General features: G+C 40.9%; 2 protein-coding genes and 1 long non-coding RNA gene across 10 annotated transcripts in view; 1 reads left to right on the top strand and 2 right to left on the bottom strand.

Moving 5' to 3' along the window:
• Window positions 1-12,769, top strand: part of OGFOD1 (2-oxoglutarate and iron dependent oxygenase domain containing 1) — a 38,982-nt gene extending 26,213 nt beyond the window's left edge. The window contains exons 5-13 of the mRNA XM_060132164.1: window positions 5,916-6,032; window positions 6,619-6,710; window positions 6,916-7,044; window positions 7,340-7,453; window positions 9,394-9,473; window positions 9,753-10,063; window positions 11,202-11,324; window positions 11,765-11,823; window positions 12,316-12,769. Of these exons, the coding sequence (XP_059988147.1) occupies window positions 5,916-6,032; window positions 6,619-6,710; window positions 6,916-7,044; window positions 7,340-7,453; window positions 9,394-9,473; window positions 9,753-10,063; window positions 11,202-11,324; window positions 11,765-11,823; window positions 12,316-12,477 (1,187 nt within the window). The 3' untranslated portion in view covers window positions 12,478-12,769. The remainder of the gene's footprint in view (window positions 1-5,915; window positions 6,033-6,618; window positions 6,711-6,915; window positions 7,045-7,339; window positions 7,454-9,393; window positions 9,474-9,752; window positions 10,064-11,201; window positions 11,325-11,764; window positions 11,824-12,315) is intronic.
• Window positions 10,075-18,593, bottom strand: LOC132510300 (uncharacterized). Of its 4 annotated transcripts, none has more exons than XR_009537272.1 (3): window positions 17,695-18,593; window positions 15,172-15,392; window positions 10,075-14,750 (listed from the first exon to the last, which is right to left on the bottom strand). It is a non-coding gene; the product is annotated as an uncharacterized LOC132510300 (long non-coding RNA). The 4 variants fall into 4 exon arrangements; XR_009537273.1 differs by lacking the exon at window positions 17,695-18,593 and having other exon boundaries at window positions 10,075-12,247; window positions 14,616-14,750; window positions 15,172-16,893; XR_009537271.1 differs by lacking the exon at window positions 17,695-18,593 and having other exon boundaries at window positions 10,075-11,964; window positions 14,616-14,750; window positions 15,172-16,889.
• A 110-nt stretch (window positions 18,594-18,703) lies between these two features.
• Window positions 18,704-26,486, bottom strand: part of BBS2 (Bardet-Biedl syndrome 2) — a 31,803-nt gene continuing 24,020 nt past the window's right edge. For all 5 annotated transcript variants that reach the window (XM_060132163.1, XM_060132162.1, XM_060132160.1 and 2 more), the window contains 2 exons: window positions 19,909-20,057; window positions 18,704-19,176 (listed from right to left, as the gene is read on the bottom strand). In XM_060132163.1, the coding sequence (XP_059988146.1) occupies window positions 19,070-19,176; window positions 19,909-20,057 (256 nt within the window). In that variant the 3' untranslated portion in view covers window positions 18,704-19,069. The remainder of the gene's footprint in view (window positions 19,177-19,908; window positions 20,058-26,486) is intronic.

Below are 26,486 nucleotides of genomic sequence, written 5' to 3'. Positions count from 1 at the left end.
CATTACTTTTGTATTTCGGCAGTGTCAGTTGTTACTTCTCCTTTTTCATTTCTAATTCTTTTGATTTGAGTCTTCTCCCTTTTCCTCTTGATGAGTCTGGGTAATGGTTTATCTATTTTGTTTATCTTCTCAAAGAACCAGCTTTTAGTTTCATTGATCTTTGCTATTGTTTCCTTCATTTCTTTTTCATTTATTTCTGATCTGATTTTTATGATTTGTTTCCTTCTGCTAACTTTCGGGTTTTTTTGTTCTTTCTGTAATTGCTTTAGGTGCAAGGTTAGGTTGTTTATTCGAGATGTTTCCTGTTTCTTAAGGTGGGCTTGTATTGCTATATACTTCACTCTTAGAACTGCTTTTGCTGCATCCCATAGGTTTTGGGTTGTCGTGTCTCCATTGTCATTTGTTTGTAGGTATTTTTTTATTTCCTCTTTCATTTCTTCAGTGATCACTTCTTTATTAAGTAGTGTATTGTTTCGCCTCCATGTGTTTGTATTTTTTACAGATCTTTTCCTGTAATTGATATCTCGTCTCATGGTGTTGTGGTCGGAAAAGATACTTGATACAATTTCAATTTTCTTAAATTTACCAAGGCTTGATTTGTGACCCAAGATATGATCTATCCTGGAGAATGTTCCATGAGCACTTGAGAAAAATGTGTATTCTGTTGTTTTTGGATGGAGTGTCCTATAAATATCAATTAAATCCATCTTGCTCAATGTATCGTTTAAAGCTTGTGTTTCCTTATTTATTTTCATTTTGGATGGATTGTCCTATAAATATCAATTAAATCCATCTTGTTCAATGTATCGTTTAAAGCTTGTGTTTCCTTATTTATTTTCATTTTGGATGATCTGTCCATTGGTGAAAGTGGGGTGTTAAAGTCCCCTAGTATGAATGTGTTACTGTCAGTTTCCCCTTTTATAGCTGTTAGTATTTGCCTTATGTATTGAGGTGCTCCTATGTTGGGTGCATAAATATTTACAGTTGTTATATCTTCTTTTTGGATCGATCCCTTGATTATTATCTAGTGTCCTTCTTTGTCTCTTCTAATAGTCTTTATTTTAAAGTCTATTTTGTCTGATATGAGAATTGCTACTCCAGCTTTCTTTTGGTTTCCATTTGCATGAAATATCTTTTTCCATCTCCTTACTTTCAGTCTGTATGTGTCTCTAGGTCTGAAGTGGGTCTCTTGTAGACAGCATATATATGGGTCTTGTTTTTGTATCCATTCAGCCAATCTGTGTCTTTTGGTGGGAGCATTTAGTCCATTTACATTTAAGATAATTATCTATATGTATGTTCCTATTCCCTTTTCCTAAATTGTTTTGGGTTCGTTACTGTAGGTCTTTTCCTTCTCTTGTGTTTCTTGCCTAGAGAAGTTCCTGTAGCATTTGTTGTAAAGCTGGTTTGGTGGTGCTGAACTCTCTCAACTTTTGCTTGCCTGTAAAGGTTTTAATTTCTCCATCAAATCTGAATGAGATCCTTGCTGGGTAGAGTAATCTTGGTTGCAGGTTTTTCTCCTTCATCACTTTCAGTATGTCCTGCCACTCCCTTCTGGCTTGTAGGGTTTCTGCTGAGAGATCAGCTGTTAACCTTATGGGGATTCCCTTGTGTGTTATTTGTTGTTTTTCCCTTGCTGCTTTTAATATGCTTTCTTTGTATTTAATTTTTGACAGTTTGATTAATATGTGTCTTGGCATGTTTCTCCTTGGATTTACCCTGTATGGGACTCTCTGTGCTTCCTGGACTTGATTAACTATTTCCTTTCCCATATTAGGGAAGTTTTCAACTATAATCTCTTCAAATATTTTCTCAGTCCCTTTCTTTTTCTCTTCTTCTTCTGGAACCCCTATAATTCGAATGTTGGTGCGTTTAATGTTGTCCCAGAGGTCTCTGAGACTGTCCTCAGTTCTTTTCATTCTTTTTTCTTTATTCTGCTCTGCAGTAGTTATTTCCACTATTTTATCTTCCAGGTCACTTACCCGTTCTTCTGCCTCAGTTATTCTGCTATTGATCCCATTTAGAGTATTTTTCATTTCATTTATTGTGTTGTTCATCATTGTTTCATCTTTAGTTCTTCTGGGTCCTTGTTAAATGTTTCTTGCATTTTGTCTATTCTATTTCCAAGATTTTGAATGATCTTCACTATCATTATTCTGAATTCTTTTTCAGGTAGACTGACTATTTCCTCTGCATTTGTTAGGTCTGGTGGGTTATCTTGCTCCTTCATCTGCGGTGTGTTTTTCTGTCTTCTCATTTTGCTTATTTTACTGTGTTTGGGGTCTCCTTTTTGCAGGCTGCAGGTTCGTAGTTCCTGTTGTTTTTGGTGTCTGTCCCCAGTGGCTAAGGTTGGTTCAGTGGGTTGTGTAGGCTTCCTGGTGGAGCGGACTAGTGCCTGTGTTCTGGTGGATGAGGCTGGATCTTGTCTCTCTGGTGGGCAGGTCCACATCTGGTGGTGTGTTTTGGGGTCTCTGTAGACTTATTATGATTTTAGGCAGCCTCTCTGCTAATGGGTGGGGTTGTGTTCCTGTTTTGCTAGTTGTTTGGCATAGGGCGTCCAGCACTGTAGCTTGCTGGTCGTTGAGTGAAGCTGGGTGCTGGTGTTGAAATGGAGATCTCTGGGAGATTTTCGCCGTTTGATATTATGTGGAGCTGGGAGGTCTCTTGTGGACCAGTGTCCTGAAGTTGGCTCTCCCACCTCAGAGGCACAGCACTGACTCCTGGCTACAGCACCAAGAGCCTTTCGTCCACACGGCTCAGAATAAAAGGGAGAAAGAGAGAAAGAATTAGTAGAAGAAGAAAGGAAGGAAGGAAGGAAGAAAAGGAAGGAAGGGAGAAAAAGAAGGAAAGAAGGAAAGAAAGGAGGGAGAGAGGGATGGTGGGAGGAAGGAAGGAAGGAAGGGAAGGAAGGAAAAAAGAAAAAGAAGCTAAAGTAAAATAAAATAAAGTAAAATATATTAAAGTTATTAAATTAAAAAATAATTATTAAGAAAAAAATTTTAAAAAAAACAACAGACGGATAGAACCTTAGGACAAATGGTGGAAGCAAAGCTATACAGACAAAAGCTCATATAGAAGCATACACATACACACTCACAAAAAGAGGAAAAGGGGAAAAAATCATAAATCTTGCTCTCAAAGTCCACCTCCTCAATTTGGGATGATTCGTTGTCTATTCATGTCAGATGCAGGGTACATCAAGTTGATTGAGGAGCTTTAATCCGCTGCTTCTGAGGCTGCTGGGAGAGATTTCCCTTTCTCTTCTTTGTTCTCACAGTTCCCAGGGGCTCAGCTTTGGATTTGGCCCCGCCTCTGCGTGTAGGTCACCTGAGGGCATCTGTTCTTCGCCCAGACAGGACGGGGTTAAAGGAGCCGGTGCTTCGGGGGCTCTGGCCCACTCAGGCCGGGGGTAGGGAGGGGCACGGAGTGTGGGGCGAGCCTGAGGTGGCAGAGACCAGCATGACGTTGCACCAGCCTGAGGCCCCCTGTGCGTTCTCCCGGGGAAGTTGTCCCTGGATCCCGGGAACCTGGCAGTGGCGGGATGCACAGGCTCCCCGGAAGAGGGGTGTGGATAGTGACCTGTGCTCGCACACAGGCCCCTTGGTGGCGGCAGCAGCAGCCTTAGCGTCTCCCGCCCGTCTCTGGGGTCCGCGCTTTTAGCCGCGGCTCGTGCCCGTCTCCGGAGTTCCTTTAAGCAGCGCTCTCAATCCCCTCTCCTCACGCACCAGGAAACAAAGAAGGAAGAAAAAGTCTCTTGCCTCTTCGGCAGGTCCAGACTTTTCCCCGGACTCCCTCCCGGCTAGCCGTGGTGCACTAACCCCTTCAGGCTGTGTTCACGCCGCCAACCCCAGTCCTCTCCCTGCGCTCGGACCAAAGCCCTAGCCTCAGCTCACAGCCCCGCCCGCCCGGGCGGGTGAGCAGACAAGCCTCTCGGGCTGGTGAGTGCCGGTCGGCACCAATCTTCTGTGCAGGAATCTCCCCGCTTTGCCCTCCGCACCCCTGTTGCTGTGCTCTCCTCTGCGGCTCCGAAGCTCCCCCCCCTCCACCACCCGCGAAGGGGCTTCCTAGTGTGTGGAAACCTTTCCTCCTTCACAGCTCCCTCCCACTGGTGCAGGTCCTGTCCCTATTCTTTTGTCTCTGTTTTTTCTTTTGCCCTACCCAGGTACGTGGGGAGTTTCTTGCCTTTTGGGAGGTCTGAGGTCTTCTGCCAGCGTTCAGTAGGTGTTTTGTAGGAGTTGTTCCACGTGTAGATGTATTTCTGGTGTATCTGTGGGGAGGAAGGTGATCTCCGCGTCTTACTCTTCCGCCATCTTCCCCTCGTGCCCCCACTGGTATTTCTTACTACAGTATTACTATGCAGGTTGCCAAATGGTGATTTCTTTCCTAATAAAATCATTTATTTATTAGTTGTCATTCTACTGTAAAGAAAACCTTTCCCTCTCCCCACTCATTTATGTCAGTGTGAATTTAAGGATTATTGTTTATGTAATGGTTACTGTCATTATGTTGATGCTCATATTGTCCCTGATTTGATCAAGAGGAGCCCCTTTAAGCTGACTTCTGCATCCTTTTAGTATGTCCTCATGATAACTGAAACAAACTCGGTTTGCTCACAATGCACAGCAAAGCCAGTCTCCTGAAACCAGGTTGTGGTGAGGGAAAGTAGTTTATTCCAGGGCACCAGACAAGGAGAACGGGCTGCTCATGCCCAAAAGACCCAGGCTCCCTGATGGGTTTTAGGGAAGGGTTTTTAAAGGCAAGGTAAGGGAGAGGGTCACAGGGTGTGTGATCAGCTCGTGCACAGTTCTGATTGGTGCATGGTGAAGTAACAAGGTGAGGTCACAGGGGTCAGCCTCCTCAATCTTCAGGTTCCAGCCAGTCTGGGGGCTACATGCTCGTGGTCAGCTTTTCTTATCTGGTGTGGGGGGTCTGGTTTCTATAAAACAGCTTAGGAATGTGTGTCAGACTTACCTTTACCATTGAAGCAGAACTGGGAGTCCTTGTGACTGACTTATTAAGTTATGGCTACTCTCATCTGCCTGCCCTGTCTTTGTTTCTGCATTCTTTATTCCTCAGTCATTAGCTGCTGGGGCCTGCTCTTTGCTTCTCATGGAGGGCCTAGGAAGTCACAGCTTATTTCCATAGCCTCTTTTTCCAATCAGCAATAAGCAGGGAACACCAAGAGGTCTGTCACCGAGAAGGCCCCTACGTGGGTTTCACTCACTTTCACTCATCATTCTTATTATATCTTACTTCCTAGCAAAACAAGATTTTCCAGGGTTATCTTGTATTTCCTGTGCTCTAGACAAGTCACATTGATTCCTCTGGTTTCATTTCCACACCACAGGGTTCATTCTAGATTTCTCCTTTTCCATATTTGCAATGCCATTCTTCAACCCTGAGAAATCTGCCTTCCATTATTTTCAATGTTTGTTTATTAAAACAACCCCTCCGTGTGGAATGATCTCACTTCACCCATAGCATCCCCTCCCCTCTCCCACCTTGCCCGGATGCCTATCTTGCTCAGTCCTAGAATAACTATGCAGCCATTAAAAGAAATGACAGAAAAGACATTTGCCATGTAATAAAAGAAAAAGCCACAAAACCACCACTGTAGGATGCAATTTTTTAAAAAGCAAATACATGTATGTTGAAAAATACTGGAAGAATATATGTAAAAATTTTAGTAGTGATTGTCTCTGAGTCTACATATATGTTCTTCAGCGTTTTTAAGAGTTTTCTATATTGACAGTTTTATTTCTGTAATTATAAAAGAGGAGAAGTAAGTGTCATTTTAAAGCTGGAGGAGCTGACGTTATGGAGGAATAGCAGGTGGACTGATAGTGAGCGCAGAGTCAGATGTCCGCTGCTCATTGCCGCACAGGGACATTACGGTGTGCGCTGAACTATTGCAGATGCCCTGCTCTGCCATGACGACGAGCTGGAAGGACGCCGGATTGCCTTCATTCTTTACCTGGTTCCTCCCTGGGACAGGAGCTTGGGGGGCACCCTGGACCTGTACAACGTTGACGGTAAGACAAAGGCGTGCTCTTCAACACCAGCAGCCACTTCCGGGTCCTTAGGCGCTCTGTCTGTGCGCCTCGGGAGATGGAAGCTCTTCATTACAGTGGCGACTGCAGGGGGATAATTGCCAGCCCTGACAGCCACCTCTCCTGAGTTGTGCCTGAAATAATCATTACTCCAGAGATAAGTTAGAGCCGAGTTAAGATGAGGAATAGTCAGACCCTGCTTCTGAATGCTGGCCGTGGGAGGGTAGAGAACATGTGCAGCCACCCGTGGCTATGAATCTGCCAGGACCAGTGCCTCTGATAGGAGGTCAGGGTCTTTTTTATTTTTTTAATGACTGACACCAGAGCTCGACTCCAGAAAACGTTCAGAACCTTTTCCAGCCTTCATCAGTAATAGAGGATGGTGGAGTAAGAACAGATATCACCTAGCAGAACTATATAAAACAGATGGAACGGGTGGCATATGGGGATCTGGAGGGGACATTTAGCTACCCTTAGAAATTGGCAAATTGTCAAGGTGAAACGAGGCGGCCGGGAAGTGGTTAATGACGATGAAGCACATTTACAGATGTGTTCTCGCCCCACGCAGAACACTTTCAGCCGAAGCAGATTGTCAAGTCTCTTATCCCTTCGTGGAACACACTGGTTTTCTTTGAAGTGTCTCCAGTATCCTTTCACCAGGTAAAGACTGTGAACCACAAATACATAGAGGGCCAAAGAGCATGCTTTTCAGTCGCCCGTTCTCTAAATGTGACGGCTTCCGGTTGGACTGTCCGGCCAGGTTGTTTTCACACCTAGTGTGAAGGGTCCTGAAATTAGTGAGCCTTGGCTGGTAATCTTCCCTGCTGGTCTTTGCATTGATGTGCTACTGGTCTTGTCCTTTCAGGTTTCTGAAGTCCTGTCTGAAGAAAAGTCGCGTTTGTCCATCAGCGGCTGGTTTCATGGTCCTTTACTGACCAGGCCTCCCACCTACTTTGAACCTCTCATACCTCGGAGCCCTCACGTCCCACAAGATGTAAGGATAAATTCCTGTTGCTGGGATTCTTGTCTTAGAAAAGCTGTGGCGTATCATTTGCTTTTCTGGTTTTAAAAGTGGCTCATCCTGCTAACAGAACTAGGCTTTGAGCTTGCCTTTCCACCCTTCTTAGATACACTTTTGATAGTGTCTGTCTAAGGCAGAGCTTTCCAGAACTTAACAAGGAGAAAATTATAAAGTGAAGATTTGCATATATTTTACTAGTGTAAAATGATTCAGAACAAAAGCAGTAGGAATTATTAACTCACCCTTTGCATCTGCTGCTTCTTTGTAGCATGAAATTTTGTATGATTGGATCAACCCTACTTATCTCGACATGGAGTACCAAGTTCAAATTCAAGAAGAATTTGAAGAAAGCTCTGAAATTCTCCTAAAAGAGTTCCTTAAGGTAGGCCAGCAAATCCTGTCCGATATACATTTGGCGTGCAGCCTTGCTTCCTGGGTGGGTGAAGAGGCATCACTAAGAGCTTTTGTTGCTTTTTGTTTTGTTCCTGGTTAGCATGTTTACGTCATCCTCTTCTTCAAATTAAGTATAGAATGATGATAATAGCTAACACTGGTATCAGTCGTATGTTAGTGGGTCGAGTCCCTTGGGTATTCCCCAGTTCTCTAGAATCTTAATCACGCACACTTTTTTTAAAAATTATTTATTTATTTTTGGCTGCACTGGGTCTTCACTGCTGTATGGGGGCTTTGTCTAGTTGCGGTGAGTGGGGACTACTCTTTGTTGCGGTGCATGGGCATCTTATTGCGGTGGCTTCTCTTGTTGCGGAGCACGGGCTCTAGACATGCAGGCTGTAGAGCACAGGCTCAGTAGTTGTGGTGCACGGGCTTAGTTGCTCCGCGGCATGTGGGATCTTCCTGGACCAGGGCTCGACCGTGTCCCATGCATTGGCAGGTGGATTCTTAACCACTGCGCCACCAGGGAAGTCCCACACACACACTTCTATATTGGGGATGAGTGGTGTGTAGTTCCCATCCTAGTCATTTGATGACTATGGTACTTACCAATTACTTTTAAATAACAGAAAGATTGCTGATTAACAAATTAGTAACAAATGTTTTGAGAATGATGAGGTAGTACATTATAGTGGAGAGAGAACCAGGTTAGAAGTTAGAAGACTTTATTTTTTTTTAATTTATTTTTGGCTGCGTTGGGTCTTCATTGCTGTGCGTGGGCTTTTCTCTAGCTGCAGAGAGTGAGGGCCACTCTTCCCTGCAGTACGTGGGCCTCTCACCGTGGTGGCCTCTCTTGTCGCGGAGCACGGGCTCTAGGGGCATGGGCTCAGTAGTTGTGGCTCGTGGGCTCTAGAGTGCAGACTCAGTAGCTGTGGCGCACACGGGCTCAGTTGCTCAGTGGCATGTGGGATCTTCCCGGACCAGGGATTGAACCCGTGTCCCCTGCATTGGCAGGCAGATTTCTAACCACTGCACCACCACGGAAGCCCTAGAAGACTTTATATTCACGTCTTAGCTCCGTGGTTTTACTGACCTGAGCAAATTACTAAGGTCTCAGTTTTATTTCATCATCAGTTAAACTGGGATAATACTTGCCCTGCCTGTCTTGAAGAGTTGTTGTGAGGGCCAAATGAGATCACATATGCGAGTGTGGTTTTTCCCAGGTGACCCTGGGTCCCATGGAATCAGTCCCAAGAGTTGGTGCCTCCTTGAAAAAAAGGTTGAGAGACACTACATACTGCCTCTGTCTCTGAATTATATAGCTGACATAGCATATTAAGGAATTTGAGAAGTATTAATAGTAAATAAACTTGTTTAACCCTATTTAATTCAGCTCACCTAAACCATCCTTCGGGATCCTCTTTCCTGTTTTATAACTGATAGGATTACTGTTTGTAGAATACTCTTGGGAAACTGCATTAAACAAGTACTTATAAAGGCTCTTATGGAGAATATTTTAACAGATTAATCAGCTTCTTGTACTACACTGGACTTTTTAAGTTTAGAATGCTGATTAAATCAAGGGAATGAGCTGAGGCCTAAAGAATCTGTATTATTATATAGACATTTTCATTATAATAAATGCAGGAATTTGAGAGGTTTACCAATTTGACGTAAGACATACAACTACTTAAGGAAATGGCCCAAATTGACACTCAGGTGACTTGGCTAAAGCATGCTGACGATTTATCCAGTCTTTGCTCTGGCTTCAGCGTATCAGGACTGGGGGAGGTTGTGTGAAAGGGATGAGAGTCACCCGGCCCTTTTAGGAATCAGCCAGCATGATTCCGCAGAGCTGCTGTACCTGCAAGACCAGTGTGGGATCATAGGGAGATCTGCTAACTGCTGCTTCATTTGCTCCTTTTCCAGCCTGAGAAATTTGCAGAGGTGTGTGAGGCTTTGGAGAAAGGAGATGTGGAATGGAGCAGCCGAGGTCCCCCTAACAAAAGGTAGAACCCATCATCCAAGACATTTGCTTCTGCATTCAACACCTGCCTGTTTGTCTGCAAGGCTCACCTCCAATAATAGGGCATTTGCCCTAATGATGTTTTGTTCCCAGGGACATCCAGTAGCAGGCCCTAACAAAACCTCATTATTGTAACAACTTGGACATTAGTAAGCTATGCAAGGTTTAGGGAGAGAGATACAAAGCTAATGATCAGCTTTCATCCCATGAGTAATATTACATCTGTGGCTTTGATGAACACCTTGGCATCGCTGCTTTCCAGGTTTTACGAGAAGGCTGAGGAGAGCAAACTTCCTGACATCTTGAAGGACTGCATGGCATTATTTCGCTCCGAGGCAATGTTCTTGCTGCTCTCCAACTTCACAGGCCTGAAACTTCACTTCTTGGCCCCTTCAGAAGAAGGTGAGCTTGAGGACAAAAAGGAGGGAGAAGCAGCCTCTGCTGCTGAGAACACTGAAGAAGGGCCTAGCCACAGTTCTGAGCCAGAGAGCAGGCAGGTGGCCATCAGCAACAGCAGTCAGCAGAGCAATGAACAGATGGACCCAGAGCCAGAGGAAAACGATGCAAAGAAAGGTAAGCTGCTGTTACGTTCTGTCCTTCTTTTACTATTAGGTATTCACAATTCAGTCATTTATTCATTCAACAAACATTTCTTAAGCACCTACTATATGCTAGGCCCTATTTCTGGAACTGGAGAAGAAGACAGACAAGGTCTCTGCTCTCCCTGGCTTACAGTCTATTGATAGTAGGAGAAGACAGAGATTAAATGATACACGAACAACAAGAAAACATCAAATAAGGCTAGGTGCTCTGCAGGAAATCTGAATAGGGGTATGTGCTGAGGAATGACTGGGTGGCCTCTTAGGTGAATGGGCAATCTGGACCAGCCTGTCTGAGGAGCTGTCATCCAAGCTCAGATCTGAATGACAAGAAGGATCTGCTAGGACAGCATTCCGGGTAGGAAGAACAGCTAGTACATTTTATTAGGCTAACAGTAGTACAGATGGTGGAGAGAAATATGACTGGCGTTACCTAAACCTACTTTGAAACACAAGAACATAAAGAGGAAGGTGAGTGGCTTCTTTCTGCTAAGAACCAATATCAGCCTAAGAAAAACTTGCTTGAATTTGGACAGATAGGTAGAAGGAAATTATTAAAAGCAGAGGACGTTTAATCATCTCCAAACAAGATGGAATGGACACATGACATTAAACTAGTAGAATGTACAACACCAAGAGCAAACCCTAACGTAAACTGTGGACTTCAGTTAATAATGCATCAATATTGGTCAGTTGTAACAAATAAATCACACTAAGGCAAGATGTTAATAATAGAGGAAACTGATGGGGAGGGGCAGGGGTTGTGTGTGGCAGGAGTAGAGGAACTGTACTTTCTGGGAAACTTAACTTTTCTGTAAACTGCTCTAAAAAGTAAAGTTTAGTTAACAATAATATTCATGTTACTTTAGAGAAAATTTCTGGCAGCTAAATATATACTCCATCTGAAAATCATGGTAAAGAGAAATAGAAAGTCAACTTTTTTTCATTATAAGGCTTATATATTTAATAATATAATGGAGCAATAGGTCAGCTGAAGGTTTATGGAAATAGTTTCTCTTTAGTGCTATAACTATTCCTAATTATCATTCTTTTGCAATCTGCAGTGGTATCAAGGTTATTTTTTTCTGGCCTTCTGTTGTTTTTTTTCTTAGAATCAAGTGTTCCCACATGCCAGGGGGAACTGAGGCATTGGAAGACTGGTCACTACACTTTAATCCATGACAACAGCAAGACTGAATTTGCCCTGGACTTACTTCTCTACTGTGGCTGTGAAGGTAAGAGGGACAGTCTCTCCTGAGTGACCCCCTCTAACTGAACCAAGATCACAAGTAATTCGCCTTGGCCAGGATCTCAGATCACAGGAGCTCTGCTGGAAGGGATCTTAGGGGTCATGAATTTCAGTCATCTCCCAACTCAAAGTACTATTTGTATCTGTGACCAAGGTATAGGAGATGAACTAAATCATAATTTCCATCTAATGAACCCCCCAGCACTTTTATGTAATTGTCCTTCTAGGTGTATTTTATATTTAGTTCTTAGTTTTCAGTTCTTATTCAGTGTTGGTTGAATGATAAATTCAGGCTCATAAGTCAGAGTTAGTTCTACTGAACTCCCAGATCCCCGTTTTAAGCAGCATGGGATCAGTGATTCAAACAGATCAATGTAACTCTTGCAGTGAGAGCTTTCTGAATGCTCTTTGTTTTCCCTTCATAAGGCTGGGAGCCAGAGTATGGTGGCTTTACCTCCTACATTGCCAAAGGAGAAGATGAAGAGGTAAGTTGCTTCTGATAGCAAACCATCCTTTTTTAGTTCTTGAAGACACTTTCATTCTTCAGAGACGCAACTTTTACGACCTTCTGCCAGTGTCTTTAGCTGATAAATCCACATTGGTCTGGCTGGCAGTGGTTCTAATTTCTAGTAGAAAGTATTCAGCATGGAATAAAGAGGCTAAAGGATAATCACTAAGCATTCTACCCAGCTAAAAGAAATTCCAAATAAATTAAGAGTCAGATGGTGCATTCCCATGAATCTTTCAATGTAGTAAGAAATCAATGCATTAGGTAAAACTTTTCTGGGTATGTACTGGAATGGGGCCTATTGGAAAATGTCTGGACAGCAAGATCAATAGCTCCTCCTAGTAAAGGATACTTTAAAGGATCCTCTATTGCTGGAGGCTGAGTATTTGATATGGAACCGTCTGTTTAAGAAAAGAGGTGAGAATATAATCTCCGTGTTCTGATGTATCACTGTATTTGCCTATTTCAGCTGCTAACAGTGAATCCAGAAAACAATTCTTTGGCCTTGGTCTACAGAGATAGGGAAACTCTGAAATTCGTCAAGCATATTAACCACCGAAGCCTAGAACAAAAGAAAACTTTCCCAAACAGAACAGGTTTCTGGGACTTTTCATTTGTCTATTATGAATAAGGTTGGGCAAAGCTGGAAAGAGGAGACCCTTCCTCAGTACTGGGACGTCTGGAAGAGTTAGGCATCGAGTGAAGGAGAGCTACAAGGTGAGCTGTGTGACAGCGTTCTTAAAGCTGTGTGTGGTTGTCCTTTAGTAGGGCTCATGATGATCATTCTCAACCTAGACCTTGACCTTGGAGCTAGGTACTCATCTCTTGATGTAAAATAAAAAGGGGTTTTGTCTTTTTCTTTAACATTCAGTCCATTTTCCATATTGGCTTCTTCAGTGATTAAAAAACAATATGTGGTAAAATATACGTGACATAAAATGTATCTTTTTCAAGTGTCCAGGTCAGTGGCATTAAGTACATTCACATTGTTGTGCAGCCTTCACCACCATCCATCTCCAGAACTCTTCCACCTTACCCAGCTGTACCTCTGTCCCCATTAAATAGTAACTCTACTTTCCCCTCCCCCCAGCCTCTGGCAGCCACCATTCTACTTTCTGTCTCTATGAATCTGACAACTCATATTCCTCATAAGACAAATAATAGAATGTCTGTCCTTTTGTGACTGGCTTATTTCACTCCGCATAAAATCTTCAAGGTTCATCCATGTTTCCAGTGACTTTTTTTTTTAAAATATGGACTCATGAATTTATGACTGCAGATTCTGTCCTTCCTAATTTCACAAGTTTAGAAGATTACAGAACCTTACACCCTGTTCATTCTGGGCCCATTGCACTTCCTCCCACTGCCTGTGGCTTTGTTCCACTGTGACTCTCTGTGGACTGTATAGACTAGGCGATGTGTAGTCTGTTCCCTTGGGAAAAGCCTGGCCTAAAACCACGTGGCCACAAGAAACTTCTGGTCAGTAAAGAAGATGTGCAGTAGTTTTCAGGTGCCCACTGCTCTTCCATCCTGGAGTTGTGCCTCCACTATGACTATATGATTTTCTAATCTCACATATGGCTTTCATTTCCTAAATATTGTAGGGTCGACTATCAAACTAGCTGCCTTTCTTGAAGAGACCAAATACTAAAGACCATGGCAAAATGCCAAGAAGCTGTCCATTTTGTTACATTCTTTTTCCCCTGAACTGTTCAAGGGGGTTATATAATAACTGCTACCCATGTGCATGGGCGTGCATGGATAGGTGTAAGGTGGCACTGCATCTTTAGTAGAAAGATGCTATTCTCATTCCATTCCAGTGCTGTCTCCCTGTTAACTTCCTCTTTTCTTACGTGTATTATTAGGTATTGCAGTAGCTTTTATTTTGGATTTTACTCATTAATAGGAAAAGCATTTGGCTTTATCTTTTTTTAATCTCCTAAAACTTTGAGTACTAAAATTTGAACTTAAATGAAGAAAATGAGTTGCACTTTCTTTTAGGTTGATGGTTTCAAAATTTTGATCTTGTACCCCAATCAGTAAAAACAAAGTTGTAACACGAATGCTCATTATATGGATATTTAGCTATAAATTTTACACATGTACTAATATTCAATATTAGTTGTTATAAAACAAACACTAATTTTTAAAACTTGAGCTAAAAAGAAATACCTAGCACTAGTTCTCATATTGTCTTTCCTCACCAACATGGGGGGGAGCATTTACATGCATACTGTTTTGGGGAGCACAATTTTTTAACCACAGTGTGGTGACACTCAAGTGGGATTACAAGTACTACTCTGTTGCTAATGGTTTAAATTTCAAAGCTTGCCTTTTAAGTTCCTGCAGACTGAAAGTCATCCCTATAATATTACTTTCACTCACGTGCTTTCTGATGTGTTTTTGTTAAGTGCCAGCAAGAGGGGTGAAGTTCTAGTTAACACCTTCTTAGCGGCATAACCCCAGGAAGCCCCGGGGAATAGGGCTGAGCAGGTGAAACCACCACGTGTGCCAAGCTTAGAAAACAGTTTGAGACTCATGGTTGTAGGTAACATCTAAGAGTTCTGGAGCACTGAGTCTAAGTCGTAGCATCCTACACAAGCATGAAAATGTGTTTATTACATTCTCCTTAATCTCAGTGTGTTCATGGTCTGTCAACACAGCAGAATCGTCTACACACTACAAAAAAGGATTCTGGTGCCCAAGGGGAAAGAATCCCTGAGAGCCAGACTGTGGTGCTGCTATTAGTTACATCATTTACAGTGGTACCTCTTAGACTGTGAAGGATGGTGTAACTCGCATGTCAGTTTTCTCCACTGAAGGTACCCAGTGATGAAGAAGTTGCTTTTCCTCAGCATTTCATTCTTCATCTTGACTTTCAGGGCCTAGAGCCGATGTTGACAACTGGTAAGTAGCAACAGAGGAATTGAAACATGGGCATCCTTTTTATACTTCTTGCAGAGAAAAGCTATGATAGTCACCTGTAAAATATGTCATCTCTTAATTCTTATAATTCCTTTTAATAAAGGAAGATTTTTTTTCCCAAATAGCTTTATATATATATTTTTAGATTATCTATATAATACATGTTTGTTGTGAAGAACACAACATGTAAAAATATGAAGTAAAGGTCACCTGGAATCCCACCATACTGTGATAGCCACTGTGTGCTATGTGATATATCAACTTGGCTAGACTGAACTACATTTCCCAGGACTCCCTTCCCTCTGTTTCCAGTTAGGATGAGCCACACATCCTTGTGCGAGATATGGAGGGCCAGAATGAAGCAGTAGCCATTTTGTAGCTCACACACACTGTAGCTTACCTGCTGGCTCACCTTCTCAGTGTGATTCCACGTCTGCGCCTCCAACTGCTCCACCGTCCCTGGCTCTTCCTTCAGCTTCTCTGATGAAGGGTCTCCCCACACCATCAAGGTCAGAGGCAAGAACTGAGATTTTAATGTGTCCTTGTGGGCTGCAGCTCATGCCTCTGGGTTCCAGCTTGTTCCTGTTCTTCCCAACTCTACATCCTTTCTGACTGCCTGTCCTGTGGGCTTCAAGTTCCAGCATCAGACTAGAAAACTGACAGACTACACTTTGCCACTTCCTACAATTGTGTAAGGTCAAGTCCCCATGACACATTCCCTTTATCATGTTAACCATTATGTAAATAAGAACATTTTCAGAAAGTTACTTTGAAAGCATATTAGTATTTCTGTTAAGCAAAGGAAAAATAAAGTATTTAAGGAAGAACCCTATAAATCTAATTTCAGTCCCTCACTTAAAGATGTAGAAAAATGAAACGAAACCTACGAGAGAAAGAGGCTGTTACGTTTTAAACCTGGCTTTTCTACAGCTCACTGACTGCCTCAAACTCCTCTGAATGTGGTGTTTCTTTCCCATAGAATACTGAAAAAAAAATCAATGCTTGAGCTGCGTCTCCCAGACCAGCATTTCCTCAGCAAGTAAGTTTTGGCTGCGGTACCTCTTCAGTACCATTACATACTGGCCACTACTGCAACTGAATGAGAAAATCAAACCCTGTTAAAAGAGTCCTTGATAGAGAGAAATGATAGCGGCAGGCTCTCCAGCCTGCGTGAACTGGACATTCCTACAAAAACAGATAATTCCTTCTCTGACTGACAAAAAATCAGTCCACATAGCCAATTTTGAAAACTACTTGAAAATTGCCCATGTAGCTTCATGTCAGGAATAGTACATTTCTTTACCACACAAATAACAAGATGACTCATGAGCTAGAGCATATAGTGTGGGCAGGGGTCGGATGGGGAAGAGGCAAAAATGCAGAACACCAGGCTGCAGTGGGTGTCTTACTGTACTTTAGTGTCAAAGTGAAACGAGATAATTTAGTTTTGTGATCACAGGACTCTGCACTGGCAGATTTATAACTGCTAATTATAAAATTTGAAATGTTAATAATGTTGAAAATCATTCTTGTAAAGTACTTCTAGGGTTGCTTAATAGTTGTAAAGTTCCTAGTTCTTTGATTTCTGAAGCCACTGACAGGCTTACTGAGGACAAACACTTCCATGGGGGGCAGCAGATGCTTCTCTATGCTCAAGGCACTGGCTTAGCACCATGGGGAGGACAAAGCTGATTAAGATGTAGCCCCTGCTCTCAATCGGGGATTGAGATATATATAAACACAAAATGTAATAAGGGTTAAAGAATAGACACGGGAGAGGAAAGGTCTCCTGAGAGAGCATTTGAACTGAGCCTTGATGTAGTACTTGAACAGGCAGACATGGTGGGAAAGAATAAAGACCATACTCTCTCTAAAATATTGAATACCTGAATCTAGGGATAAGGGGGGTGACTTTATAAGGGATGCTTTAAAAATGACTAAAAAGCTTTCTCCCAGATACCAGAATCCTCAAGATCAGCTTTTAAATGAAGGCAGAGTATTCACTTAAAGCTTCAACAAAATTCAGCAACAAAATAGAGCTTAAGCTGTAGCTTGTAGAAGGCACTCAGATTCTATCAGGACAGAAAAATACGGCAACAAAATAGAGAAGTAGCTGATAACCAAACAGTTGTTCTCTTCCCTAAGCTGAACATGACTTCTAAGAGGATAAAAAGGATGAATACTATGAACATTTTCATCTCATCTAGTCTTCACTCACTTGGGAGCAGTCTGAAATAGCAGAAAGGGCCATGACTACTTGGTTTCCAGCTTCTACACTGCGACTTAACCAAGCTGTAGGACCCTGTAGAAAACATTCTGCCTGTCTGAGCTCAGAGATACTAATACCAAGAGGATTAAATTAATGTGAAAATAACCTATTTGTAATCTGTAAGTCAGGGCTATAAAAAATAATCTTGCTGCAGGTCGACTCCTTCAAGCCTTATCCATGAATATTTTTAGGTATAAGAAGGAAGTTTTGGGGCTGAAGTACAACAGAATGACCTTTAATGAAATGATTCTTTAAGGGTCCCTAAAAATGAGTAATGCCATACAATTTAAAACCAGCACCAACTAGAGATTTTAATCTCAAAGGGTGTAAGTTAGACTATGGCTAAAACAGAAAAAGACCCCACGGTGGGACTTGCGTCTTGCCAGTAGCTCTGTGGCTCTGGCAAGTAATTAATCCCTGCGCTTCAGTTTCTTCATCTCTGAAGCAGGTCTAAAAGATTACTACTTTGGAGATTACTGAAGATAATATAGTATATGTGGATGTCTTTTGAGCTTACAGGCTGAAAATGCAAAACAAAGGTATTAGAGGGGCCTAACAGTCTCATAAAAATTAGGGCTCCTGAAAGCTCACATTTCAGAAATAGAAGAGGTAATCCTAAATGGCCAAACGGAGGAAACTATGAAGTTAACTTACCACAGAGGAAAGGCCTGTGTTCTGTATAGTCTCTTTGGGGTTTCATACAGGTCAGTATTCTGATGCAGAGAACAGATTCCTCACTAGACAATTTGAATAAAAGGATTACAGCCTGCCAGATAGTTTACAGAATTATTAAGGCTGTCGAATAAAAACCTGTAGGATGCAATTCCAGAATCTTTGCTCAAGTCTGTACTGCAGAACCAGGCTGCCAAAGCAGATGCTCCTGCCAGATCAGGAAGCTGCTTGTGAAACCAGGAGGCACCCTTTATTGCATATATAAACATAGGACTGCCTCAGGCTGAGCCACTAAATCAGCTACCATTTACAGTTCCAGAACAGCATCACAGTGCTCCATTCAGGAGACCTCATGTGCAAAACCAGGAAGCTGCCACTCCAGCTTCAAGGTCCCCCAGTCATGCCAGCTTTTCTACTACCCAGAATCTATTTCTGCCACATCGGCAAGCCTCAGAGACAGAGTTTGGCTCCAGAACCACGCTACGTTTGCTATAATCCACACTGATCAAATACATGCCCGATATCCCATCTATCTCAGTTCAAATTTCAAGTCTCATGTGACTGCATCTGAAATGCAAGCTGAATCAAACCTGGATCACCAGCTGAAAACGAATTGGAGAAACTTCTGTTTTAGCTTCCTGCTCTTCACCAGAAAGGGAAGTCACACTAGAAGAAAATTGGAACAGATATTCTGAGCGAAACCTCCATAATTGCTTTAGACTTCACTCTCACTTCTCCACATTCAGCTCTGAAAATTCCAAACCTTTTTTTGTTATACAGAGAATTATATATATGGCCCATCTTTGGACCAAAGTCTAGAACATTCCTACTGTAAATAAGTTCTTAATAAGTATATATTCAATAAAATGACGTGAGGTTTAAAAAAAGGGGCACAAATTGAATATCCGTATTTTTGTTTTTCTCCACATAACACAAATGGCTTTATGCAATTCTGATGTGGTGATTTTACAAATCAGTAAACACATAGTGCAACACCTTTAAATTTTAATGAAAAAGTAGATAATCTACTTTAATTACAATTTCAAGAAAAAAGATGCATCTACACACTGACTTTACATATGTACAGAAAAACTGGACTTTGAAGCCCTAATGTTTCAAAAGTATTCATTTCCCTCCATACAAACGTAGTGTATTCTGCAACAGTACTACTGATTTTAAAAAAAAGAAAGTGAATACACTTTTCAGATGCAATGCTTTGTCTTTCATTTGTACAACTCACCAAGGTGGTTTTCGCTCTCAGCACCTTGGGTTCACCGGGATGTGATCCAAAGCAAACCAGCCTAGAAGTTTAAGGAGAAACCCCTTCTAGCAACCTAGTTACCTATTCTTTCCTCTCCTATGAAGAAGCTGTCCCCACCCGCATGATTCGGAACAGCGTGTTGATGTTGTTGCTTCGAATCGCATCCCGACAAGCAGTGATCACCTGGTTCTTTGGTTTTCCAACTGTAAGAGAAGAAACATCAAATCCATATGAGCCAAAAGATTATTAAAAGTGAAATTATGAATCAGAGGCTATCTATAAAAACAACATAAAACTAGGGTAGAAAAGAGTTATAGGTATAAGTACAAATTTAACCAATTTATCTTACCATTCCCTAAAAAAGATACATACCCTTGTAAGGGACTTTATCACAAACACAAACCAAGCTTAGAAACTATCTCACACCTAGAAACCAAGAGTCAGTTTTAGAAATAATCTTTGCTAAGTGGATATGAGCTTTGATCCTCTTCTATAAAAAGAGGTCAAAGCACTGACCCAAAACAGCAGATTCCAAGTATAAATCTCTGGCTGATATTTCTGCTTCCTTTGGTTTATTCTGTTGTTCTTTTTGTAAATTTTAAGTTGGACACTTAACTCATTAATTTTCAGTCTTTTTTATTTTTTTCTAATAGGAGTATTTAAGGCTTTCCTCTTGAGTATATGTCACTAGGTTTTTCTTTAGAAGATGCAGCAAGATCTAAGAAAAGATGCTGAAAGTGTTCTTTCCCTCTGAAGTCTGCAGACTAAAGCCAAACAACAGGCTGACTGCAACTCAAGTGAACGGTGCTAACTTCAGTATGAAAGGCATCTTTATAGATACAAGCCCTGATACGAATTCTTGAAGCTACCACCATCTTCAATGGTTCTCACCCCAAAATTACAGACGAAATACAGTGCTACAAACAGAGACTTACCACGTAGACGACCTGCTCTTTGAATCGCTTGATTTACTGCTTTGAGGCTTCCCAACAGCTCTGTGTGATTGTTAGAGCGAATTTTATATCCATTGAGCAAGTCTTTATTAAGGTCATATAGTTCCATATAGCGATTCTTCATTGTTCTCCTGTGTACATCAAGAGAAATTTAACACCACTGTACCTCAGTATGGCAGGCTTAAATGAAAAGACCTGCAAACTTCTTAGACATTAAAAAAAGGAACAAACCAGATTTTTAGCTGTATTGTCATTAAAACAGGGTAACTGCTAAAGTCTGCTTTGAAAACATTGAGAATTTTCTATGAAATACTCTGCTTCTTCCAAATAAATGGAAGACAAGTGGCCTTCCTTGGTTATTGATCCATGGTTTGTTTGCACTTAGGAACCAAGAATTATCATGCCCATGATATGAGGGGTGGGGAAAAGTGAGTAAGGTGATAGGCTATCTTCCAAGCGTCAGATTAATACTGATAGTTTCTTGTAAAGTTAAACATATACTTACTATACAACACAGCAATCACATTATGCCACATTTCACCCAAAAGAAATGAAAATATGTCTGCAAAAAACCTGTATGCAAACGTTTATAGCAGCTTTATTCTCAATCACCAAAGTCTGGAAACAACCCAAATGTCAATTAATTGGTGAATGGATACACAAAGTATGGATATCCATACAATAGAATACTATTCAGCAATAATAAGGAATGAACTACTGATAACTTGCAATGATATGGATGAATCTCAAAGGCATTATGGTAAGTGAAAGAAGCCAGACCCAAAAGGCTATATATTTGTATGATTCCATTTATATGACATTTAGGAAAAGGTAAAACTATAGGAAGAGAAATTAGATCAGTGGCTGCCAGGGCCTGGAGGTTAGGAGAGGTACTTGATTCTGGTAGTATATATTTTCCCCAAATTTATTGAACTGTAAACCTAAAAAAGGTGAATTATCTACATGTATATTATAAATTATATATCAACTAACCTGGCTTTAAAAACTACAATGTATATTTGATAATCTCTAAATGAAATATAAATAAATCAAGAAAAAAGGAATTTAGAGGTTGCTGGTCACCTCTCTCCAGTTTAGCACAGTCAAATGCCTAAAACCAGCAACATCTCTTTCACTTAAAAAAAAAAAAAAAAAGCCAGAGAGAAAAAAAGGAGGAGCTCTATAGATAAAGTTGGCAAAAATCTTATATACCTCAGAGAAAACAACTGGAAGAAAATGAACTGGAAAGAGGTAAAACTATCTCAATTTACAAATAATACAGTGTATCTCTGGAAAAACTAAACTATAAGATAATTCAGTAAAGCAGTAGACTACAAAATCAACACAGAAAAATCAAGTGTTCATATAGACAAACAAAAAAACAGTTAGAAGATACAATGTGGAAGCGCGAGCCTATTTACAATTGCAAAAAGAAAATACCTACACCTAAACTTGACAAGTAATGTCTGATACCTACATGAACAAAACCATAAAACTCCTGAAACACATAAACATGCCTTGAACAAAATATAAAGACATACCACATTCTTAGTAAGACCGAACATCACTGTAACAATGTCAATTCTTCCTAAGTTAATAAATTTAATGTGATCCCAGTAAAACTACCTACTTTTTTCTGGAGCTAAAATAACTGATAAAGTTCACAGAACAAACAAGCATGAGTAGCCAGGAAAACCATGAAAAAGAAGAGCAAAAGGGTTGGGAGAGGGGCACCTAGCCATACCAGACATTAAAACATACAAAGCATTTTTAAGAAAATAATCGCACTGTCAAATGAAGAGACAAGTCGGACGGATAGAGCAATATAGAAAATCCAGAAATAGACCCACTGCATATGGAAATACATTATATTATTATAAAGGCAGCATCTCAAATCAGTGGGAAAACAGGCTTTTAAAGTAGTATTACTGAAACAATGTGACAGTCACATAGAAAAAGATAAAACTGAATTTATAACTTACACTGAACACCAGGATAAACTCCAACTGTAACAGACTGAAATGTAAATATACAAAATACTAAAAGAGAATTTCTCTACAAATGGGAAGTAAGGAAACTTTTGTAACTAGAACTCAAAATGTAGAAGTACCAAGGAAAAGATGGATCAATCTGACTACATAAAAAATTTTAAAAGCTTTCATAAGCAAAACCAAAAATCTAAATAGGCTAAAGAAATAAACAATTTACAAGGAATTCCCTGGCAGTCCAGTGGTTAGGACTCCAAGCTTCCACTGCAGGGGGCACGGGTTGATCCCTGGTTGGGGAACTAAGATCCCTCATGCTGCCTGCTATGGCCAAAAAAAAAAAAGAAAAAGAATTTACACACCAAAAGAAACGCAAATAAGCCCTTAAAATAATGAAAAGATGCTCAATACTGCTCATAATAAATGAAAATTAACACAACAATGAGACCATTTCTCACCCACTGAATTGGTAAGTATCCAAGAGTTTGCCAACATACTCCATTGACAAGACTAAGGGAAACAGGCACTCTCAGAGGAGAATGCAAAATGATTGACAGCTATGGAGGGGAATTTGGCAAAATCTTGCAAAACTGTATACACATTTTATCATTTTCCCCAGCAATCCCATTTTAGAACTTTTCCCCAAAGATACCTGAGTAAAAATATGAAAAGATTTATGTAACAAAATTATTCACTGCAATATAATAGCAGAAGAGCAACCCAAATGTGGAGAACTAGCTGAATAAACATCCAGAGAAGAGTACTGTGCAGCTGTAAAAACAAATGAGAAGTATCTCTGTGTACTACTGTGGAATGAACTCCAAGATACATTTTTAAGTGTAAAAATTAAGGTGGAGGGCTTCCCTGGTGGCGCAGTGGTTGAGATTCCGCCTGCCAATGCAGGGAAACACGGGTTCGTGCCCCGGTCTGGGAAGATCCCACATGTCGCGGAGCGGCTGGGCCCGTGAGCCATGGCCGCTGAGCCTGCGCGTCTGGAGCCTGTGCACCACAACGGGAGAGGCCACAACAGTGAGAGGCCTGCGTACCAAAAAAAAAAAAAAAAAAAAAAAGCAAGGTGGAGAAGAGTAATTTGCTATGATTTACTTACCATGTGAGGAGATGTGTGTATGTATATTTAAATTTTTGATTGGTTATTTATAGTGAAAGGGAGGAAACAGTATGGAGGTGACGGGAAAGAGAAGTTAGACTTTTCTGCACATGTTTTATAGGGCCGACTTTGGACCCATATAAGGTTTTGTTTGTTTGTTTTGTGTGTTTTTTTTGCGGTACGTGGGCCTCTCACTATTGTGGCCTCTCCCGTTGCGGAGCACAGGCTCCGGATGCGCAGGCTCAGCGGCCATGGCTTACAGGCCCAGCTGCTCCGCAGCATGTGGGATCTTCCCGGACTGGGGCACGAACCCGTGTCCCCTGCATCGGCAGGCGGGCTCTCAATCACGGCACCACCAGGGAAGCCCCCATATAAGGTTTTAATAAATATGTAATAAAATCAAACCAAAAAGGAAAAAATGTCAGTCCCCTAAGATTGACAGCAAAATGAACCAAATGAATCTAACTGTATATCACACTTGTAGCATGACCAAAAAAAGAGGAATTATTTCAAATGACTTTAAAATATAGTCATTTGACTAAAACTCCCTACTAGAACACACTCTAAAGACACAAAGAACTAGAAAAAAAGTCTTACACCATTTTCGGCAATCATATTGTTGACAGTAATGTTGGTACTATCCTTAAATGTTGTGTGTGTACCATAAGATAAAGCCAATAGTTATGTTGACAGTGGTTAGACACATGATTTCCACTGTGAGAGAGAAGAGATACACCGTTAACATCAAAATTAAGAGCCTGTATTCATAAATTTGAATTGGAAATAGTATGAATTCATGATATATTTGCTCACTGAAAAAAATATATACATTACCTAGTTTTATCTGTGGAAAAGGTCTCAAATCAATATCCAACCCAGTAGCAATGAGCATCTCTAATGCTCAGACTGTGATCTCCATTTCCCACTATAAAGGACCAGGATTGAAGAAATAGCTGATTCCAGATTCAGAAGAGGATATATACCAGATAAGCCTAAAAAATCTTGTACAAGAAAACAAACTAATGAAACTAATAGGTCTGTCCAAAGGTATTGATAACTGCAGCCAACCTGAAAAGGCTTCTACTGGCCAAAGACAGGACAACTGAGCCACCATAAAGAATAACTGAAATGGCCTGAAGCACATTAAAAATGTTAATAGGATTTTAAAAATCTCATTGGTCAACTTGGAGATGCTAGGGAACCAACTCATTATTTTAAAGCTGAGAGTATGTCATTCCAGTACAAACTGTACCTCAGGGAACCAAATAATTCATTAATTCATGAGGGAATGTTACTCTTTATAGAAGTACTTCAGCCAATTTACAAAGAAAAAATAACAATTAAAATATCACTATTTTGCAAACCCCAGAAGAAATATTTCAGCAGTGATCATCAACAGCTGATAACATAATAAAAAGAGACAGCCAGACGTTACATGCATCCTCACAGAAGTACACAGCACCCCTTATGAAGCATTCTTGCTAAAAAACTGAACCTGAATCTGATCAATCCTCTATATCTAACTACCATTTTCACAGAAATATAGGGCACAGAAGAATAATACTAAACATTACCACAGGATACAATCAACAAAATCCAAGGTGGGAAACTACAGAAGAAGGAGAGAGTTAGGAGAAAAAGTGAGCAAGCAAACATATGGATTAAAAGAGATTTATCAACCAAATTCAATGCATGGTCTTTGGTCTTTGAATCTTGATTTGAACAAAACAAAACACCAAACACACACACATACATTTGAGACAACTGCGGTAATTTTAAACACCGACTAGATATTTTGTGATATTAAGAAATTATTTTACATTTTTCTAAGTGTGATAATGGTATTGTGGTTATTGTTTTTTAAAGGTTCATTGAAATATCTGTGGCTAAAATTATATGATGTCTGGAATTTGCTTCAAAATAATACAGTACCTAGAAGAGGAAGAAGGTGAATGTGGAGATGAAACAAGATGAGCCCTTAGCTGATGACTACTGAAGCTAAGTAGCTGCTATAGAGGAAATCATTATATAATTCAATCTACTTTTGTGTTTGAAATCTTCAACAATATAACTTTCAGAAATCACTTACTTCTGAGCAAGACCATTTTAACTAGCTGCTAATGATTCAGGCCTTTCAGAAAAAACAAGCAGCACCTTAGGCGAACTCTTGCCTCTAAAATGCACACATAAACTCCACCTATCATTGGTGAACTATTTTACTGAATCCACCTCGGTACATTTTATTGCCGAGATAAATTTTGCATCTTAGCAAGAAGCCAGACGTGCACAAATTTGCTTTTAACTTTTTTTTTTTTTTTTTTTTTTTTTTGCGGTACGCAGGCCTCTCACTGTTGTGGCCTCTCCCATTGTGGAACACAGGCTCCGGACGCGCAGGCTCAGCGGCCATGGCTCACGGTCCCAGCCGCTCCGTGGCATGTGTGATCCTCCCGGACCGGGGCACGAACCCGTGTCCCCTGCATCGGCAGGCGGACTCTCAACCACTGCGCCACCAGGGAAGCCCCTGTTTTTAACTTTTTATTCTAAAATATAATACATATTCAGGGACTTCCCCAGTGATCCAGTGGTAAAGAATCTGCCTTCCAATGTAGGGGACATAGGTTTGATCCCTGGTCAGGTAACTAAGATGCCACATGCCACGGGGCAACTAAGCCCGCACACCACAACTACTGAACCCGCGCGTCTCAACTAGAGAGCCCGCATGCTGCAAACTACAGAGCCCACGTGCTCTGGAGCCCACGCACCACAACTAGAGAGAAGCCCGAGTGCTACAACGAAAGATCCCGCATGCTTCAACGAAGATCCTGCGTGCCGCAATTAAGACCTGATGCAGCCAAAAGTTTAAAAAAATTTAAAAATATATAAATAAATAAATAATTTTAATACACATTCAGAAAAACTCACAAAACAAATGCTTGTTAACTAGGTCAAGAAATAGGACATTGCCAACATTCAAGAAGCTTCCCAATGTGTTCTCTCTGAATAGAGTCCCCTCCTCCCCAAGGAGAATATACTATCTTAAATGATAATCTCTTCCCTGTATTTCTTTATATTTTTATCATCTATGCATGCTTCCCAAATGATATAGCTTAGTTTTGTCTGTTTCCAAACTAAATAAATGAAAGCATTTTGTACATATTCTTTTGAGTCTTACTTGTTTCAATCTCCATTATGTTTGTAAGATTTGTCCATGTTGTTACATGTCATCCAGATACGTGCATTCTCATTGCATGTAGTATTCCACTGTACAGATATATCATAATTTATCAGTTATATTAGTATGGATTGTTTCCACTTTGGGGTTCGTATGAACGACGCCTTTATGAACATTCTTGAACTAATATCCTGGTTTATATGCACAAGTTTCTCGAGGTTATAAACCAGGAGAATTGCTGGGTCATAGGGTGTGCACATTTTCAACTTTACTGATGATGCCAAGTTACCTTCCA

Source organism: Lagenorhynchus albirostris, chromosome 19 (assembly GCF_949774975.1).
Source record: "Lagenorhynchus albirostris chromosome 19, mLagAlb1.1, whole genome shotgun sequence".
NCBI classification, from domain to species: domain Eukaryota; kingdom Metazoa; phylum Chordata; class Mammalia; order Artiodactyla; family Delphinidae; genus Lagenorhynchus; species Lagenorhynchus albirostris.
Note: the sequence above shows the minus strand (reverse complement) of the source record. Positions and strands in the feature narration are given on the sequence as shown.